The sequence below is a fragment of the Barbus barbus genome (genome assembly GCF_936440315.1).
Source record: "Barbus barbus genome assembly, chromosome: 45".
Taxonomy (NCBI): Eukaryota; Metazoa; Chordata; class Actinopteri; order Cypriniformes; family Cyprinidae; genus Barbus; species Barbus barbus.
Window position 1 is genome coordinate 24,585,552 of NC_136723.1, and position 14,563 is coordinate 24,600,114.

The 14,563-nt window shown below is 37.4% G+C and overlaps 1 protein-coding gene across 1 annotated transcript in view; it reads right to left on the reverse strand.

Moving 5' to 3' along the window:
• Nucleotides 1-190: 190 nt before the first annotated feature.
• LOC306864361 (uncharacterized protein) overlaps nucleotides 191-14,563 on the reverse strand; it is a 16,853-nt gene continuing 2,480 nt past the window's right edge. Inside the window, exons 2-13 of the mRNA XM_079408350.1 lie at nucleotides 9,102-9,273; nucleotides 5,881-6,055; nucleotides 5,449-5,518; nucleotides 4,585-4,888; nucleotides 3,077-3,228; nucleotides 2,748-2,796; nucleotides 2,617-2,650; nucleotides 2,476-2,527; nucleotides 1,230-1,298; nucleotides 1,101-1,155; nucleotides 792-849; nucleotides 191-713 (exon numbers count right to left, since the gene is read on the reverse strand). Of these exons, the coding sequence (XP_079264476.1) occupies nucleotides 676-713; nucleotides 792-849; nucleotides 1,101-1,155; nucleotides 1,230-1,298; nucleotides 2,476-2,527; nucleotides 2,617-2,650; nucleotides 2,748-2,796; nucleotides 3,077-3,228; nucleotides 4,585-4,888; nucleotides 5,449-5,518; nucleotides 5,881-6,055; nucleotides 9,102-9,273 (1,228 nt within the window). The 3' untranslated portion in view covers nucleotides 191-675. The remainder of the gene's footprint in view (nucleotides 714-791; nucleotides 850-1,100; nucleotides 1,156-1,229; nucleotides 1,299-2,475; nucleotides 2,528-2,616; nucleotides 2,651-2,747; nucleotides 2,797-3,076; nucleotides 3,229-4,584; nucleotides 4,889-5,448; nucleotides 5,519-5,880; nucleotides 6,056-9,101; nucleotides 9,274-14,563) is intronic.

Sequence of the window (14,563 nt, forward strand, 5' to 3'; positions counted from 1 at the left end):
TCAAATTGATTATTTTTTAATCAATTTATTTTAATCAAATTATAATTTTATCCAAATTATTTTTTTAAATACATTTATTTTAATCACATTTTTCTTTTATACAAATTATTTTTAAACATTAGAACAATAATTTGATTAAAGTATAATCAAATTATTTTTAAATAATTTTATTTCAATAAAAAAAATTATTAATTCAGATTATTTATATTTATTTAATTTACCCTGATTTTTTCATATTTCATGTATTTTCACAGTTTTTCTCTAAACGTTTCCACTGACCTGCTTTGAAAACCCCTGCCGGTCAAACACGGTTTACATAACAGTGCATGATAAATAACCTGCAATTACACAGAATCTCACATATTCTGATCATTATAGAGGTAAACAACTAACTAGTCACACCGTTTCTAGATCCAGGTGACATGTAAGAGCGCTACATGTGGATTAAAACACAAATACAAGAGAGAGAATGAACGCTTGACACAGCAGCGGATCAGAAAAACAGTAAAAGACCATTAATATTCACAAAAAAAAAAGAGAAGTGAAAGGCAGTGGGTGTAAAATGAAGAGGGTAAAAGCGAGTCTCTCGGGTGCTGGAGTGAGTTTCTTGCATCTTGAAGCGTTTTGTGTTGGTGGTTCTGTGCAGACGTTTGCGCAGATCTTCCTGATGCGCAGCTACACCGCATTGATCTTCTGCAGCTCCTCCAGCAGAGCTGTGGAGGAAACATAAGAATCAGAGAAGGAACACATCACGGTATTTCTGTGAAGAAGAGCGGAGGAACCCGACTGACCGCTGATGATCTCGTCCTTCACCTTCTGCAGCTCATTGCGCATCTCCTCCAGGATGTCCTGCGGTCAGACAGAGGTGTTTTCAGTGTTGGGGAAAGTTACTTTTAAAAGTAATGCATTACAATATTGCGTTACTTCCTAAAAAAGTAACTAATTATGTTACTTTTTATGAAAGTAATGCATTACTTTACTAGTTACTTTACTCTGATTATGTAACTCGCGTTACTTGTAATGCATTACCCCCAACACTGTGTGTTTTAGAGGAAGTGTGTGTGTGTGTGTGTGTGTGTGTGTGAGATAGTGTTGCTGACCTGTTTGAGTTTCTCCATGTCTGCGGCGTCTCCTGTGTTGCTGCCGGGTCTTGTCCTGCGAGAAGAAGCCAAACACACAGATCTTCAGACGCTCAACAGCAGAACTCAGTGAAGCGGAGCGAGACGTACCTGCTCAACGGAGCCGCAGTCGCAGGAGACACCGGGCTCTTGTCCTGACTCTTAGGCGCTGAATTCACCCTGTAATCATTAACCAAAACTAGAACTATTAAACTATAGAAATCATTAACCAGAACTATTAAAAACATGTTTGTGAACTGCTAAAATATTAGACTAGAATACAAAAATTACAAAAATAGTAAAATATTGCAAACTAATAAGTTTAAGTACTAAAATTGAAATAAAATTAAATAAATCGAAATGCAAATAAAATGAACTAAAAGCTAAAATACAATATAACAAATATTGGATTACAAAATAATAAACTAAAATATATGTTTTAAATTTTGCCTTAGAAACTAACTGAAATAAATTTAAATACTAAAATCACTAAATGAAATAAAATTAACATGTAAACTGCAATAAAATTAAAAATGAAATAAAAAAAGTTAGAAATATATATAAAAAAACATACAATTTTCTTTAAACAAGTGTGGTTTTTGTTAACTAAAACTAAAACTATGAAAAACATTTGTTAACTGAAATAAAGCTGAAATTAAATAAAGCAAATACTAAAAATAAAACCAAAAAAATACAATTTTAAAATATTGCCTTGACACCTAACTGAAATAAGTTTAAATAATAAAATCACTAAATGAAATAAATTGGCATGTAAACTGCAATAAAATTAAAATAATTTTTTTTAAACAATTTAGAAATATTAAAAACTAATAAAAAATTTTAAACAAGTGTGGTTATTGTTAACTAAAACTAAAACGATTGAAATTAAATAATAAAAATAAAACAAAAATATACAATTTTAAAATAATGCCTTGGCAGCTAACTGAAATGAGTTTAAGTACTAAAATTACTAAATTGTATAAAACTAAAATTAAAAATTAAACGTAACAAACTGAATTAATATTTTTTATAAAACAAAAATACTAAATATTTTTTGAAAAACAAATACAAATTTTGTAATCAGTCTTGTTATTGTTAACTAAAACTATTAAAAACAATGTTAAATGAAAGAAAGCTGAAATAAATAAATAAAAATTAGATAAAAATTAACTAAACAGGTTTAAGTACTACAACTGATGGCTGAAATTAAACTAAAACTGAAATAAAAAATAAAGTAAACCTATTTAGAATTTAAAAAATAATACAAATGACAAAAGCACATAGCCAAGCAACAGTCAAACAGCCCCGTCTGAATCACACAGCAGGTCTATTGAAGCGTCAGAGATCCTGTTTTTACCGTGACACAGACGACGGTTTCTCCCAGGGCTTCTTCACCCCGTCTGGTTTGTCTGAATAAGAAACATAAAGAGCATTTGAGGTCACGATGTTCACCGTAAACAGGAAGTACCGTGAGATGATGAAGTGATTTGACTCTCACCTGCAGCTCTGGAGTCACTGTTCACAGAATCAGCCTGAGAACAGAGAGAAAGCAGAGATCAGATGAACCGTCACACACACATTATCACTAACACACTCACATACACACACACACACACACACAAGACTCACGCTGCTTGTTTCTTCCTTCTTGACCACTGGAGTGTCAGCAACTTTTCTCCTGTAACACACACAGATGAAGATGAAAAGCTGCTGTATTCACACGCGCACACACACACACACTCACTGAAGCAATATATAGTGTTGCTGCTGCAGCATCAGTTTCAGATTGACTCTAAATGGCACATGAGCAACTGGAGGAGACTTTTAGACGGCCACTTCCTGTCTAAGCGAATGGTTTCGGACTAAATTTATGTATATGTGTATATAAATGTATGTATGTGTGTATATATTTCTACTGCAGAGCAAACATCATGTGATTGTGGTGGTGTTAAACTGACCGTCTAGCGAGAATTGCACTCATTTCTCCCATCAGTCCTCCACCACCTCCTCCTCCACCACCGCCACCTCCTCCTCCTCCTCCTCCTTCTCCTCCTCCTCCTTCTCCTCCTGAGCTGGCACTCACTGCAGGAGCCGCTGCTCCGCTGTCCTCCTGCACACACATACACACAGTCATGAAAAGTAATACAAATTCAGTGGTTAGCATTAATATTAGACATCATATATTACATCAAATATTTTACTAAAATGTAATAAAAATACTAATATATATATATATATATATATATATATATATAGATATATTAGCGATGCACCGTTACTAAATTTCTCTGCCGATAATCCAGAATGATATCTACCAATACTGAATATTCAGAATGATATCTGCTTTTATAGCTACCGATAGTAGATTACCCAGAATAATATCTGCCGATACTGACAGCTGATTATTTAGAATGATATCTGCTTATATCGTTACCAATAGTCGATTATCCAGAATGCTATCTACCAATACAGACAGCTGAATATTCAGAATGATATCTGCTTATATAGCTACCGATAGTAGATTATCCAGAATAATATCTGCCGATACTGACAGCTGATTATTTAGAATGATATCTGCTTATATCGTTACCAATAGTCGATTATCCAGAATGATATCTACCAATACAGACAGCTGAATATTCAGAATGATATCTGCTTATATAGCTACTGATAGTAGATTACCCAGAATAATATCTGCCGATACTGACAGCTGATTATTTAGAATGATCTCTGCTTATATCGTTACCGATAGTCGATTTTCCAGAATGATATCTGCCAGTACAGACAGCTGAATATTCTGAATAAGATCTGCCAATACCGTTACGTTACCGATGGCCAATTATCCAGATTGATATCTGCCGATACTGACAGCTGAATATTCAGAATGATTTTTGCCAATACCAATAGCCAATTATCTAGAATGCTATCTACCGATACAGACAGCCAAGTGTTTAGAATGATATCTGCTGATACCGTTACCAATAGCCGATTATCCAGAATGATATCTGCCAATGCAGACCGCTGAATATTCAGAATGATTATACCAATACCGAGAGCCCATTACCTAGAATGATATCTGCCTATACAGACAGCTGAATATTCAGAATTATATATGCCGATACTCTTACCAATAGCCACATATATCACAGTCACATATATCCAGGTTTTCCAAGACCATATGAATCCAGGTTCTTCAAAGACAAAAACTGCTGTTTATTTGTTGAACTAAAGTAAGAAACATCTTGATTTTGAGTGGTTTTAGCTTATTTTAATGCTTGTTTTGCCTCATTTCAAGTCATCCTGAAGCCCCGGGTTGAACAGCTGGTCACATGATCAAATCTGTAGCTGTGACGCATTATGGACAACAGTGAAGGACCACCTACTCACCTGTCAATCAAGCACTTCAACACAGGAAAGCTCAAAAATACATGCATCTCATTAATCATCAGATGATCATGTGACTGACCTTGGCCACTTTGCGTAGTTTAGCTCCAGCGAGTGCAGCAGCCAGACCTCCATCTCCTCCTAATCCTCCTCCTCCTCCTCCTCCTTCTCCTCCTCCTGAGGGAGGGGGCGGGGGAGCCGGCGGGCCTCCTCCTGAAGGAGGTGGTGGTGGTGGAGGAGGCGGTGGTCCTGGAGGAGGTGGAGGTCCGGGGGGAGGAGGAGGTGCAGAGGCGGGGCCAGTAGCGGGAGGAGGGCCAGGAGGCGGGGCCGGAGCGGCAGACGCCTGTCTTTCTCTCTCCTGTCGCTCTCTCTCCTGCTGCTCCTGCCTGAGACACACAGTTTCACAGCTCTTATGTGACACGTTTCACAGGATGTTTCATGAGAAATTTATGTGGGCAGGACTTGATTTTATTTATCCACTGATTGGATGGTGAATAAGAGGAACTGATTACATCAGCTGAAGGTTTAGAATAATTGAAGAGTACATTTGCAAAAACAGATAACTGCTTACCAAGTCTGCATTTAATTCAAAATACAGTAAAAATAGTAAAATATTTAGTAAAATAATAGTAAAATGTCATTTATTTCTGTGATCAAAGCTGTATTTTCAGCATCATTACTCCAGTCTTCAGTGTCACATGATCTTTCAGAAATCATTCTAATATACTGACTTGCTGCTCAAGCAACATTTCTGATTATTAGCAATGATGTGGAAAACAGTTGTTCTGCCCAATATTTTTGTGGAAACTGTGATACATTTTATTTTTTTAGGATTCACAGATGAATAGAATGTTCGAATGAAGGCAAACTCTGATTTGTGCAGAATAAATGAAGTAAATCAGGGCTGATTTTCATGTCATGATGAATATAATGATGATGGTTGTACCTCCTCTTCTGCTCTATCTCCTCAGCGCTCGGGCCGTTTGGAGGCGGTCGAGGAGGCGGAGGACACGCACCTGTGAACACAAACCAAAAACTAACATACAGGTGTTTTTACATGTTTCATGGCGAGACACTACAGACAAACCAGTGTTTTGGTCACTTTTTGGTCTACTTTGCTTCCATATCATGTCTCTTCTCTCAGACTAGAGGAAAGAAAACATCCTAATTACATATTTAAGATTTTATTTTATTGCACTGTATCTGTTTGCATCTGTAGATTTAAATTCCAATCCATATCTTTAAAGATTTTTTCTCTTACACACACAAATCTTCATAGTTTTATTCCTCTTCTGAAGGTTTGTTGATATGTCACTCACACTGTGTTATAGTAAATTTTACTCCTAGAAACATGTTTTTTCCCCTAAAGAGCTCTCACCGGTGTCTCCACTGAGCATGTCGAGCGCATTCATCATGCCACTGGCGAACTGAGCAGCATCTTCTTTACTGCCGAAGTTCAGACCCCAGACCTGCCGCGCATCGCGCCACTGGTGGAACGTAGGAGTGGCCTGGTTATATTTGATCCCCCGGACCAGAGGACAGTTAATGACCACCTGAAGAGATACACGGATGACGGACGGGAATCAGATCTTCATCAAACAGACGCACACACTTCCACACACACACACACACACACACACACACACACAACACTCACGGGAACCAGCGGCTCTGGCCATAAAACTAGCAGTGTGTGATCTCAAAGGCCTGGATGAATCGATTAATAAATAGATAAAAATGATATAACCTCAGAGAGACAAACAAATAATGAATAAATAAATAAAAATATTATATTAAATATTCTCAGAGGAGGAAATTAATGAATGAACAGAAACAAATGAATCAACAAACAAACACACAAACAAATAAATAAATAAATACATAAAATAAAATTACATAAACTCTGAGGAACAAACCAATAAGAGCAAACAAATAAATATTAGATATGCCCAGATGGACAATCAATAAATCAATCAATCAATAAATTAAACAATCAAATAAATTCATTAATTAATTAAAATAAAATATTCAATAATTAGAGGGACAAATGAATGAATGAATGAATGAATGAATACAGTAAGTAGATAATAAATAAATAATATCTTAGAAACACACAAATAAATCAATCAATATTGGATATTCTCAGAAAGACACAAAGAAAATTAATAAATACATATTATATTATGTATTTATACCAAACCAGAGGACACTGCTACTCCTGCAGCACTCTCCAATAATTTCTCATTTTCCGACACTCGCCGTCTGACTGGATGACTCTAATCATCCTACTACTTGTCCGCTTGATCCTATTCCATCTCATCTCCTTCAAGTCATTTCTCCTGCAGATGTACCTGCTCTCACTCACATCAATACATCCCTTCAGACTGGTGTTTTTCCCTCAGCATTTAGACAGGCTCGTATAACCCCACTACTTAATAAACCCACCTTTAACCCATCTCTTTCAGAGAACTACAGACCGGATTCTCTTTTTCCTTTCATTGCAAAAACCCCTGAACGATCTGTATTCAACCGAGTCTCTGCCTTTCTCACACAGAACAACTTCCTCGACAGCAACCAGTCTGGCTTCAGAAGTGGATATTCAACCGAGACTGCCTTGCTCTCAGTTGTTGAAGCCCTAAGACTGGCAAGAGCGGATTCCAAATCTTCATTACTTATCTTGCTGGATCTGTCCGCTGCTTTTGACATGGTTAACCACCAGATCCTCTTGTCAACCCTATTGGCAAAGGACATCTCAGGAACTGCACGCCAGTGCCTGGAGTCCTACCTCTCAGATAGTTCCTTCAAGGTATCTTGGAGAGGTGAGGTATCCAAATCGCAACATCTAACTACTGGGGTGCCTCAGGGCTCAGTTCTTGGACAACTTCTCTTCTCTGTCTACATGGCATCACTAGGTTCTGTCATTCAGAAACATGGCTTTTCATATCACTGCTATGCTGATGACATTCAACTCTACCTCTCATTCCATCCTGATGATCCGACGATAGCTGCTCGCATCTCAGCTTGTCTAACAGACATTTCTTGCTGGATGAAGGACCATCACCTTCAACTCAACCTTGCCAAAACAGAACTGCTTGTGGTTCCATCAAACTCATCGTTCATCACAATTTCACCCCCCAGTTAGGCACATCAACCATAACTCCTTCAAAAACAGCCAGTAACCTTGGAGTTATGATTGATGATCAGCTGACTTTCTCAGACCACACTGCTAAAACTGCCCGGTCCTGCAGATTTGCTTTATTCAACATCAAGAAGATCAGGCCATTTATTTCAGAACATGCTTCAAGCTCTTGTTCTGTCCAGGCTGGACTATTGCAGTGCTCTCTTGGCAGGTCTTCCAGCCAGTTCTATCAAACCTTTACAATTAATCCAGAACACGGAAGCAAGATTATTTTTGAATGAGCCGAAAAGAATGCACGTCACACTTCTGTTTATTTATTTGCACCGACTACCAATAGCTGCTCGCATAAAATTCAAGGCATGAACGTCGCTTTATTATGCTATCCCAAAGAGGCACAAAATCACTTTCACAAACCTTTAAATCAAATGTTCTCTCCAGGTGGAATGACCTACCCAACTCAATAGCACTCTCTATTCCAATTCTATTCTTAAAAAAATATACTTTTTGTATTCTATTTGTTTTCTTTTTATTTATTATAAAATTTACAAAAGCAAAAAAGGCCTCTAACACTAGCTTGCTTATTCTTTTTCTATTCTATCTGTTTTCTTTTGATTTATTATATAATTTTTAAAAACTTGCTATGTGTGCTGTGTTAAGCTAACTGAGACTTGTTATAGCACTTGCATATGATTGCTCTTTTGTTGATTTTGATTGCTTCTATTGTCCTCATTTGTAAGTCGCTTTGGATAAAAATGACTTTAGTCATTTAGTCTTCTAAATGACTAAAATGTAAATGTATCTTGTGTTTCTTAGAGAGACAAATAACTAAATTATTCCTCTAAGAAAATGTATTTAAGAAACAAATAAATACTGTATATTCACAGAGGGACAGAAATGAATGAATTAATGAATATATGAATAATTACAACTAAATAAATAACCAATTCAATATTAGGACATGTAAATAAAAAATACATTGTTTTATGAAATTATAAAAAAAAAAATACATTAAAAATTTGTACGTTTAATTTTTTTCCACAATTTTCCCACCATTAGCAGGGGTGTAGACTCCACTCATAATTATATTTTCCTTTCTGACACTGATGTCTAAATCTATTGAATGCAGTGGAATGATTGGCTGATGAATTGTCCAGTGTTTGTGGAGTTGTGCAGCAGACAGCAGTGAACCACCATACTGACATGATTTACAGGAAACGAAAGACAATTCAGAAGCTGTGAGACTGAAACGTCTCTGAGATAAACCACCGAGATCTGTGGCTGCTATAACACTCCACTTTCCCATGATGCCCAGTACGCACATTCACACCAATGACAACATCCTTCACACACACACTTCCTCCTCACTCATGCTGTGGCTTCACACATACACACACACTAAACTTCTTGTCTAATCTCGTCTCACACATTAAACAGTTTTTAATGGCATAAGTCAGATTTACCTGCTGATCGGCCTGTTGTTTGCGTCCCACCACCCTGAAGCTGTTGTTACTGGGGTTCTGGAAGATGTGAACCCTGCTGATGGCCTGAGCACCAGAACCGGCCGGTAACCAGCGCTTACTGCCGTCATCGTACATCATGACGGTGGCCCGCGCCTGACAGATGCTTTGTTCTCTGCATAACATGAAAATCACACACCGGACAGACTTCAGTTAGCAAACCTGCAACTGTACCTCACTTCATACAGTAAAACATAACAGACCGAATCAACCTGACGACATTAGTTGCACACGGCAAACAGTGATGCTCTTCCTCAGTATTTATGAATATTTACGATTTCATAAATTAAGATACATTTACTGGAGATACACAATGGCTTAAAATATGAAGTCTGGTTTTCTGAGAAACTGATCAAAATTAAGTGAGTTTGGGACCTCAAAACAAAACAAGATAACACTTAGACACTAAACTTTTAAAAACCATCAGATAACACTTAAAACGGTCTGATAACGCTCAAAAACACTTAATAACTGTCTGATAACACTTAAAATAACGCTTACAAATAACACTTAAAACTGTCCGATAACACTTAAAAACACCTACAAACACTTAAAACTGTCTGATGGTGCTTAAAAACAGTTAAAACAACTAAGATTGTCTGATAACACTTGAAAACACAAAAACATTTAAAAACTGTCTGATAACACTTAAAAAACATTTAAAAACCACTTAAAATAACACTTAAAAACGGTCCGATAGCACTTAAAACGCATTTCAAGTAACACTTAAAATTGTCTGTTAACACTTCAAAATGTGTAGAACTGTCTGATAATGTAAAAAACACTTAAAACTGTATGATAACACTTAAAAATAGACTTAACACTTCTGATAACACTTACTAAAAACACTTCAAGTTGTCTGATAACATTTAAAACCCTTAAAAATGGTCTGATAAGACTTAAAAAGACTTAGATAACACAAAATTCAGCTGATTTGCAAAAAAGGTAGATTTTTCAAATTATATACATGTATCAGCTTTAATGCACTTATCAAAATAACAAGGATTTAAATGCCAAAAGTTTTTCAAAATGATGAAAAGTAGTATTCAGAATATATAATTTAACTTAAAATTTGCAAACGAGTATAAAAACATGTTCAAATGATCCACTTAATATCAAAGTGCTTTATAAAATATGCTTTTTCACAAAAACACCCACAGATGCAGCAGAAATCACCAGGTTCATGTTTTGCACCAGCCGTATGAAATCAGGATCAGGCATCAAATAATTTCATACATGTGAAAATAGTTGTAATCTGGATCAGATTCAGACAGGAATCACGTGTTTGTGGTGTTTTTCTGCTGATTAAGGGGGCTACTTCACCACACAAAAGAAATGTCATATTTTGTAAAAAAAAAAAAAAAAAAAGTGTGACGTAAAAGAGCAAAACAGCCGCTATTTTTGGAATAAGCAGCTAGTCAAACAAGTATTGGACTCATTCAGCACATTTGCTGCAGAGCTGTGACAGTGTTCTCATTTTAAGTATAAATTTTGTGCCTTTTTGCATCTTGATTTAATATGTCATTAGAGACAGCTAAGATGTATATGTATTCTATGGTTATTTCTCACATGACTTACTGTTTAACAACTCAGGTTAGTTTGGTGAAGTTCTTGACAAGAAACCGGTACACTTTCATCATTGTTCAATATTGAAAAAATATAATCTGCTGAGTTGCGAAAATATGATTAAGTATGCAACTGTATGCTTGATGTGAAATTAGATCCAAGATGGCAGCGCTATCAGACGCAGCGGCTGCTCCGGGTCCCAAAGACGGTGCTTTTATGTCTTTTAATGTCGTCTGTTCGTCTCCAAATAGTGTCAGTTTACCGCTAACTCATAAGGAAATCACTCCAAAACTCATCTATGATCAAAGTCTTTTGGATATCGGCAACGCATACAAACACCAACTCTCACCCACCCATCCTCACCACTTTCTACAGGGGCACCATTGAGAGTGTGCTGACCACCTGCATCACTGTCTGGTATGGAAACTGCAGTGCTGCTGACCGCAAGACCCTACAATGGACAGTGAACACTGCCTCAAAGATCATCGGTGCCCCTCTCCCCTCCATCCTGGATATTTTCCTTACACGATGCTCCAGGAAGGCCTCCAGCATCGTGAAAGACCCCACCCACCCCTCCCACAACCTCTTCCAGCTCCTACCATCAGGTAGAAGGTCCCGGAGTATCAAAGCTCGCTCTGTCAGATTGCTCAACAGCTTTTTCCCCAGGATGTGAGAGCTCTTAACTCTCACATCCAACTATATGCAAACTAGACATTTTCTATGAACACTCCCTGCTACAAAGACTCAATAAAAAAAAATGTTTACTTGAGCATTGCACTACAAAATAATGTTTACTTGAGCATTGCACTACAAATCTTTTTGCACTATGCGCTGCTTCCCACAAAATCTCTCTTTAATCTGCACAATTTAATATACGAAATATACAATTTTTATTTTTATTTCTATCTTTTTGCACAATTTCATGTACAGTATATATGTAAAGTTCTTGTACAGTCTCAGTTTGTGTATGTCTAGGCAACTAGGTATAGTAGTTATAGTATTTATAGTATATGTATAGTCAGATGTTTTTTTTTTTTTTCTCTTATACTTGCATTGTTGTATGTTTATCTTATGTTTAACTAGTATGTAGCACCGTGGTCCTGCGAGACACAACATTTCGTTCCACTGTATGTCCACACATGTAGCAGAATGACAATACAGCTCAACTTGACTTGACTTGATGTATAAGATGTTTAACGCCCCCCCCCCCCCCCCCCTTAATCAGTCAGTATTAGAACAACTTATCTTTCTACAAGAGGTGCATTAAGAGGAGACTGTCTTAGACGAAGTAATCTCAGTTAGCTGCACGAGAATTGAACACTATTCCGACAACTATATAAGAGATCTAGATGCATATGAATTATTTAGGGTTCAATTGAAGAAATGGTTAATTAGTTCTCAGCTTTGTCAACATTAGAAATCTATATCTACTGGCTGTCCTACTATTGTTAGTATTTGTTTATATTGTTTCTGATTGATTTGTTTTTTTATTATTTTTGGTGCGTGTGTTTTATTTGTGCTATTCTATTGATTGTTTTTATTAATAGACAGTTTTATGGATTGTGTTATGTAATTGTTACATTTTATTTTAGCATGCATTCTAAACATATCTTTTTTAGGGTGACTTGTAACATTCTGTCCAGGGACTACAGATGAAACATAGCCTTTAGCTAATTCTGGTACATTTACAGAAATGTTTTATTAATGTACAATTTCCCTGTTACCTAAACAAATAAAACAAATAAAATGAAAAATAATGAATGAATGAGGCATTTATATGAATGAGGCATTTAAGAATGCTTAGATATACTGGAAAATAACAAAAGTACTGATGAAAGGCATTAAAAAAAAGGTCATTTTACAAGTCAAATTAGATTTTTTTTTAAACCCATCAGCTTAAGAGAACAACTGTACAGTTTCATCTTTCAACATCTGAGCTGTTGATGAAACATGAAGCTGATTGTCAAAAGACAAGACATGAAATAGCAGCATGTTTACACATATAGAAACTGATCGCACACGCTTTGAGCACACGCATGCACTGCGACACACTGATATCGTGCAGCAGTGTGTGTGTGTGTGTGTGTTTGTGTGTGTGCGAGAGGATGTGGGAAGCCTTGTCTGTCCTCCTGTGGAACACTCGCAGTTAAACAACGTGACACAATACTTGACTTCCGCTCAAATACAACAGCTTCACCTCCGATCAGTTACTAACAAATCCAACACCACAATCACATCTGCATCTGACTGAGTCATTCCAATTACAGTAAAGATGCACAAAAGTCTGTGTCAACCAGCTGATTCAAACACACTGAGACTCAAGCATGACATTTGTGACGAGAAAATCATGTTTGATGCTTTGATGTTTTATTTTTGGGGTCACTGTATGTTATTAAGGTATGTCGGTTGAACACGGGCTTTAAATGTGTTGAGAAGTGGAAGTGAGAGCAATAAGAGATGGCAAGAGGAAGCAGAAGTGCAGCTGAATGAAGGACTGAGTCATGTCATTGACCTGACGCTCCGATCAGAGATGAGAAGACAGAAATACAATCACTCTCACTGAAACAGGAGCACAACATCGCACATCACTAACCAGATCATACCCAGATAACAGGAAACGCTCACACGGTTCTCTCAAAGTGATGAACAAACTTTCTTCAAGTAACATTCGTTATCAAAGTTATCAGTTCTTTAGACAGACAGACAGGCAGACAGGCAGACAGGCAGACAGACAGACAGGCAGACAGACAGACAGACAGGCAGACAGACAGGCAGACAGACAGACAGACAGACAGGCAGGCAGACAGGCAGACAGACAGACAGACAGACAGGCAGACAGGCAGACAGACAGGCATACAGGCAGACAGGCAGACAGGCAGGCAGACAGGCAAACAGACAGGCAGACAGGCAGACAGGCAGTCAAACAGGCAGACAGATAGGCAGACAGGCAGACAGACAGACAGACAGACGGACAGACGGACAGACGGACAGACAGGCAGACAGGCAGACAGACAGACAGGCAGACAGACAGACAGACAGACAGGCAGACAGACAGACAGGCAGACAGACAGACAGACAGACAGGCAGACAGACAGACAGACAGACAGGCAGACAGACAGACAGGCAGACAGGCAGACAGACAGGCAGACAGGCAGACAGACAGACAGGCAGACAGGCAGACAGGCAGACAGGCAGACAGGCAGACAGACAGACAGACAGGCAGACAGACAGAAGTTTTTATGTAAATGTTTTGAGAGCATTAAAGAACGGATAACTTTGATAACGAATGTTACTGGAAGAACGTTTGTTCATCACTTTATCTTCATCTACTGTTTTTTAAATGTTATTGTTTCAGAACATTCAAACGTAATGTTCCCACACTGTTTGCAAAATTATCAAATGGAATGTTTCCTTAACGTTTACAATAAAGTTTTAAAAACATGTTAAAAGGTTACAAAAAACATTTCTTAAAATGTTCATCAGGTGCAAATAACATCAAAATGACATGCTGAGAATGCTGACCGCAGGATGTTTTCTCTCAGCATTATGAGAACTTTTAAAAGCCATAGGGAAAGCTGTGGGAAGGTTCTCTGTTAGTTGGGTAAATACTCTATAGACTTCCTGATTACACGTTCCTGCATTGGGTTTCTCTTGGATTCATGAATCCTAAACTCTGCCTGGGATCATTTTTTAAAGTTTATTCAAACGAAATGAATGGTCAGACTGATCAGAGATCAGCAGTATATTTCTGTCTGAGATGGTGAAAAGGTAAAGGGGAAGCATCTGATGACTGACTGTAAACCTTGCCATCATCTACAGACAGATTCACTTCAAACTAC